This window comes from Populus trichocarpa, chromosome 2 (genome assembly GCF_000002775.5).
Source record: "Populus trichocarpa isolate Nisqually-1 chromosome 2, P.trichocarpa_v4.1, whole genome shotgun sequence".
NCBI lineage: Eukaryota > Viridiplantae > Streptophyta > Magnoliopsida > Malpighiales > Salicaceae > Populus > Populus trichocarpa.
In genome coordinates, this window is record NC_037286.2 from 6,176,084 (window position 1) to 6,183,101 (window position 7,018).

The 7,018-nt window shown below is 37.8% G+C and overlaps 1 protein-coding gene across 2 annotated transcripts; it reads right to left on the reverse strand.

Moving 5' to 3' along the window:
* Positions 1 to 647: 647 nt before the first annotated feature.
* Positions 648 to 6,095, reverse strand: LOC7495102 (DIS3-like exonuclease 2). Of its 2 annotated transcripts, none has more exons than XM_006386316.3 (7): positions 5,579 to 6,095; positions 4,752 to 5,134; positions 4,602 to 4,655; positions 4,425 to 4,493; positions 2,011 to 4,218; positions 1,664 to 1,735; positions 648 to 1,580 (listed from the first exon to the last, which is right to left on the reverse strand). In XM_006386316.3, exons 1-7 carry the CDS (start codon positions 5,709 to 5,711, stop codon positions 1,200 to 1,202), a joined length of 3,300 nt encoding a protein of 1,099 aa, XP_006386378.1. In that variant the 5' UTR covers positions 5,712 to 6,095; the 3' UTR covers positions 648 to 1,199. The 2 variants fall into 2 exon arrangements, with proteins under 2 accessions (XP_006386378.1, XP_024450438.1); XM_024594670.2 differs by lacking the exon at positions 5,579 to 6,095 and adding an exon at positions 5,317 to 5,556.
* Between the last annotated feature and the right edge of the window lie 923 nt (positions 6,096 to 7,018).

The following is a 7,018-nucleotide window of genomic DNA, read 5'->3' on the forward strand; positions in this document are numbered from 1 at the left end:
TTAAAAAAAAAATCCTTAGCACGGAATAATCAATCGATTGGTTTCCTCGTCTTCATTATGGTTGTGTACATAAAGACTTTTGGCATGCACTCGAATTCATTTAGGGCTTCTGAAAGAGTATTTTCATTTTTAATCTTTTCAGGGAAAATAACATATTTGTCTCTAAACTATCATATCTGCTCTAATTGAGTCCGTCGCCCACCGATTTTGATCAATCCATACCCCTGTCATCATCAATAGCTAAATAAATGAACAAGTTATAGGGTCATTATTTATAGCACAGAGATTCGATATAAACTTGTTTTTCACCAATCAGCACCAAGATTTTATGCGAAAAGCTCAAAATTTGAATGGAAGAATGACCTTATGCCTCCCGGGTTTATCATGTGCCTGTTTAAGGAATGATCAACCATAGATCACATCAACAGGTTAGTTAATTGATTGAAATCTAGATAGGTAGGAAACTCAATTTGATCCAGCTTGAATATTTGTGATATTTGTTTATCATGTTCATTCTTCACTCACAAAAATAGTTAGGATAGTCAAGATTGCTGCTTTTACTCATTACCCACATGAGATTTTGCATTCCCCAAAAGCAAAATTACATATAGGACTCAAATGAAACTGCCATATATATTAACAGCATGTTTGAAAGCCAAAACGGCCATTTTATTCACAAGTAAAAATATTGTCATTTCCCAGTCCAACATACTGCATTTTGTTATTATAAAAGCTAGGAACCAGCTACCCAAGATAAAAGGTAATGGGATGCATTGGTCCACATTACAATAACTGAGAAGAAAGCATGAGATTGGCTCCAAAGCACCAGACATGAGCCACAAAATATGCCCGATGGAACTGGCCTACAAAAACAAGGGCCAATTCCGCTATGAAGCAGCTTTTGTTAAAAACAGCCACCTTAGCTAAACTCCCACAGAACGGAGCCCGCTATTATCTACACCTTCTACTATATGCCTTAGCATCGAAGGTTTTTTTAAAAACACATTAAATATCAGTGATTCTTAAAAAACCACGGATTTTCCTTTTTTAAGAAAAAAATCTAAAACTATACACTAGAGTTCTTATCTACAGAAGAGCTCTTGTGATCCCTTATAAAGCTCAGCTACCTTCAATTCTGTAGGTTCATTGAGTTGAGAAACTTTATCCAACACACAAATTGCCAGCTCATGTGATGCAGTTTAGGTAAAATATGAGCTCATGAATAGACGCACCCCAATATCAGGGGGCCCATCATCCCCGCCAATTGCATGAAGGGCAACAGGGATTGTTGAGAGAAGACGCACTGTGAGAGGGAAAACCGAAGGATCAATTTCAGATTTCAAAATGGCATCGGAATGCTGGCTTGCACTACATCCCTTGGTACTCTCCATGTCAGGTTCCAAGTTATGATCATAAGGATTTATGACCCATGCAACCTCACCAAGCGCCTTGTAATACCCCGAGCCTGCTCTCCTAACTGAGCGTTTGGAGGCGCATATATTTAGCACCAGTGTCGATGTGGCTTCAAGCCATTCCACTGTCAGGCCTTCAACTTCATCATAATATATACGCCGTTCAATCTGAAAGCATGTGTGGTTGCATATGAGACCGTTATGCAATCTAGCAAGAACTATGGATAATATATAGGTATAGATATACTCACAGCTAGTTTGTTGATATAAATGGACATAAACCTTGGACCAAGACCCAAAACTCTGGCATCAGACAATAAAACCTGCAGGGCAGAAAGGGAGCAAATGGATTCCCGATCATACATATAAACAAACATGCTATAATCAAGTGAATCTGGAGCATATTAACCATTATATGGCCAATCACAAAAAAAAAACTACCTCAACCTAAAATTTGTTTCATCAATTTTATTGTCCTATTCAGCGTTATGCATGAAGCTTGAACAAATTGGACGATTTAAAGAAACAGAATGCTAAAGCACATATTAAAGGATGGTAAGGCACTGAACATTAAGAGGTCCCAATGGAGAAAACATACCTCCTTCCTCTTCACCGAAACCCACATGTACAGCTTATCACAGGCATCCTTGACATGCCTGCTAGCCAGCTTTCTCTCATTACAATAAGCTGCAACATGTGAAAGTAACTCTGGGCAAGGAATTCTATGCTTTAATGCTGCAGCTGATAATGCTTCCTTGCCTTCGGCGGATTCTGCAACATCTTTGCAAAAACAAATACCAGTGAAACATCTTGTCCCTTCTTCCCCTGGCCTCGCTTTAAGAGACATTCTTCTATCCATCATATACAATTGCTCCGCTTCTATTGCTGCAGCCAGTGTTCGATGGACAACAATATCAGGATATCGGCGCAGTGGTGAAGTGAAATGTGTGTAGAGAGGAACAGCCAGTGCATAATGACCCCAATCATTCATATTATCTTTCAAATCACCACTACAAAAGTAGGTCGCCAACTGCATTGGCCTTGAAGCATAGTTGATAAGAATATTAAATAGCTCAGGGTCATCCTTGAGCTTTTCCTTGATGCGCTCTAAGGATTGTTGGAAGTTACCAGAAGAAGTGTCCAATTCTAAACCATGCTTGCAACAAAAAGCTTCAAACTCCCTGAGTTTCCGCATATTAGGTTCAGGGTGCCTCCGCAGTAATGCACTATCTGGAAAAGCTCTAGATATGATTTCAGCAGCAGTGAAGTTCGCCAAAAGCATAAACTCCTCAACAATAAAATTAGAGTCCTTTCGTTCACAAAGACTGCTGTCATATGGAATTCCATATTCATCAAACAAGAAAACAATTTTAGAACTTTCAAGCCGTAGAGCCCCATTATCAAACCTCTTTTCCCTTAAGGTCTTTGAAATTTCATGAAGACATACAACAGATCCAATTACATCTGCCCATTCAAAATGACCATGCAACTGTGGAAGGCTATCTCCAAAGGTGTTGCAAGTCTCTGTATCAATCATCCCATCAACAATGCCCTGGGCGTGTTCATATGAAAGCTTGCAGCAAGATTGTATCACAGTGCGGTCAATCCAACGATCCACAACATTCCCAGAACTGTTGAAGTCCCAGAAGATAGAGAATGCAAGCCTATCAACTCCAGGGTTAAGAGAACCTAAATTCTCTGAAAGCAATGGAGGCAACATTGGTATTTTGCGCCGCAACATATAAACACTGGTAGATCGAAATTGAGCTTCCATGTCTAAGGCTGTGTCAGGTAAAACAAAATATGACACGTCTGCAATGTGGACACCCACTCTGACAAGGCCATTGGGTAACTTTTGAACTGAGAGAGCATCATCTAAATCAGTAGCACTAGAAGGGTCGATGGTAAATATGCACAAATTCCTAATATCTTTTCTATTTTCTATTTCATCTTTTGGCACCTCCCAGGTATTGCTTGGAAGACAGGATAGTGATTCAGGAGAAAATTTAGAGCAACAAATTGCATTTTCATGTAAAATAGCATTGATCTGTGACTCCATTTCACTGCCCCGTCCAAAAATACATGAGACATGGGCTTCTGGAAAGGGACTTTTGTCACTCCAATTATCGATCTGTGCAGCTACCAACTCCATTTCAACTGTTGCATCTTCATTCTCCAACCTTTTCTTGATGCAGTCAGGTAAAACGCTCACAAGGACCATCAGTTTTGGGAATCTAGGATCAGTGGGCATCATCTCGATGTATTCACGGTTTGAAATTGATAGCGAGCTCTTATTCTTTTTTGCATTTTGTCTACAGCCTTCCCTGTAATAAAACCATTGCTTAACATTGAGAAAACCAACAATAACGTCTCGACGAGGAGATTTTTCAACGATAGCAACAACTCTACCAGTTGGTCTTTTTGATGGGTATAAACTAAGCATGGCACAAATCCTCCCCACACTATTTGAAACTTCATCCTGCCCAGTAGAAGGAACAGCGAGTGAAGACTCTGAAGCTGACTGGTGATACCCATTAACATAATTATCATGAACAACTTCACCAGCACAAGCAGTCTCATCATAATGAATCCCCTTCTGAGGAACCAACGAGTTACCAAAATCAGCACACTCCAAATCCAAGTTCATTTTACTTTTACCTTTGCAGCCACCACCAACTTTTCCATTGGCTTCAAGATGTAAATTGCTATCTTCTGCTGTGGGATTGTTTGATGGTACATTTGACCCTTTCATTTTGGTCCAGAATGACAAAGGATCTACCTCGATGACCACAACATCACCATCCATCTATACAGAAAAAAAAGTTATTTCAATCAATACCAAAAAAATTATCATGTTCCCATATGTTATCATCAATTCTTTTAGCCGTATTGGAAAGGTAGATCATGCATCATGTTAGAAATGCAAGTCCTGGTCATTTTCTAACTACTCGGTGAGAAAGTACCGACCAACAAATAGAATTGAAAAAAAATTTTGGAGAGGCCCAAACTTACAGCCCTGTTCTGTGCAGCAATTCCACTGATAAGAACATCTGTAGGTACTCCCTCAATTTTGCAGTATGCCTACCAATAGAAAATGATATATGCAAATAGCTAAGAATAAAAATTTTATAGGGAGCATTGAAAGAACACTTGGAACCAATAGAATCAAATGGAGCATATAAAACAAACCTCGAGTCTATTGTGAGCATTTACACGAAATAAGACTTTAAATACATCTCCTTTCTGCCAAGAATTTAAGATAGAAAACACATGTGAGTCAACAAAAATTAACGAGAGCTGCTATAGTAGCGATATTATTGCACTAAATAAGAAGCTAACCTCTAATGCCTCGTTAACAGTCTCCGTGGACCAGTATGGAGCAAAGATTTTACTCTGAGCTTGGCCCTCAAACTGGTGAAAAGGAAGCAATTTTCCATGGGGGCCTCCACCGACAATTGGTTCAGTGCATGACTTAGCAAGCATTGATCCATCAAGATCAGATAGCACTAGGTCTTCTTGTTGTTCGTTTACATGCATAGTTGGCATAGAACTATAGGCGATCCTTGACACTGTGGTTGGTCCATGCTCACTGAGGACATGCAAATCTAATTCCAGCTGCTTCGAAGATGAGCAACCCATAGATGATGTATAACACCTTGTTTTGCCACCATTTCCAACAGACACTGATGATTCGCCGCGTAGATCATTTTGTGAACTGAAAGCTGATCTCATGAAAAAATGAATAGAAAAACCATAACATCAAGATTGTTCTGACAAATACCAGAATTATTAATGTCAAGGTTTAATACCGACTCCAAGATCAAGCAGTTAACTCTGCTAGCGTACTCCATGGTTGCCAGAGGATTATTTACTTTTTACCACATCTAATGACAACATTATTTACCTAAACGAGGAAGCTAATCGATCCTGTTTTACAAAAATTGACCATTGCTCTGTTTTCCAGAATTCTTTCCTCGCGAAAAATCTGACAAGAGCAAGAATACAAAAAGAAAGACAACAAAAAATTCCAAAACACGAATCTCTCTTCTTCTTCTTTTACCGTTATTAAATAAAAAATCTTAGAGCAGCTAACTGTACTTTCCTCAACAACCTAAGAAGAAAATAAAAGAAAGAAAACACGATTAATAATTATAAGCGAAGAATACCTGGATTGGGAGAGTTCTGTTTGGATCGGCGATTAGATCGGCGCTTATTCTTCTTCTTCTCCTTCTCCCTGTCACCACTATCCTCAGACCTCACAACCACCATCACTGGCGATTGCTCACTCGAACTTTTCATAATTCCTCAGAGGAAAAACAATTAAACAGTAACAACAAAAGAAACGAATTGAGAAAAAAAGGAAAAAGAAATCAATCAAAAATAATGAAGTGATAGATAAAGAAAACCCTAAAGCTGAGGCACCTTCCGATTGTTAAAAAAATTACGGAAGAACCGATAATAATGGGACATAAAAAAGAAAAGAAGAGGGAAAAACAAAAGAATAAAAGAGAAACAACAACAACAAAGAAAGGGAAAGAGAGATGATAGGGTTTATGAAGACGTGAAAGTGGGAAGTTAGAAAGGGAAAGGGACGTTATGATTGGTCGGCTAAGACAAATGGCGCCGACAATTGATTCCTTTGTCTACTCTCCCCTAGGCCCTGACCCCAGCCAGCCCAGCCTCTTCGCTTTCCTTTTACTTTTTCCTTTTCTTTTGCTCTCTCTTTGCTTCCCTTTCTCTTTCTCTTTTTTTATGATTATGATTTTTTTTCTTTAGTGGGAGGTTTTGTGCTCTGTGGGAAGGATGGATGGATCATGTGCCACGTTTCAGTGTTGGATTGGTGAGTGCTAAACTGCGCCGTGGAGGTGAGGGGGTATAGAATTTGAAATTTCGGGGTTTGTGTGCGTGGATTGGCTGGTATTTATGGTCGTATGGACGGTGGTAAAGAAGACTGGAGGAGTTTTATAATCTATAGTGGTACCACGGGGTGTTTACAGTAATGATAAAAGTTTTTTAAAAAACATATATATTAAAATAATTTTTTATTTTTAAAATTTTATTTTAATATCAATATATCAAAATAATCTAAAAATATTTAAAAATTTCAATTAAAAACAGCAAATTAGGCGAAGTCGTACCTTTTGAGTGGAAATTTTCCTACATCTAACCTAATTTGAATGGGTTGGCGTCAAAGTCATGTGATGGATGTGGATATTTCAAGGGAGAGCAAAACCAACCATATTCTCTCTCCTCGTTATTTCAAGTGATTTTCTTTTTTTCCTCTCAAATTTAAAAATTAAAATGTAAAAAAAATAAAATTTAATATTAAAATTAAAATTTAAGAAATATGCAGATTGTAGAGGAAGAAAAAGAAATAAGAGGGTGAAAAATAACTTTTCTACCTTTAAAATGGTTATAGTTTTCTTTTTATTTTACACTTTGATCCAATTTTTTTTTTTAATTTTATCTATTCTTAATAAATTTTGACAAATTAATTATTAATCTGAGCATAAAAAAAATACAACTGGAATAAAAAAAAAATAATTGTTATTTTAAAACTTGAACTTACCAGAAAGGGTAATTTGAGACTCGATCAATCAGTTTGG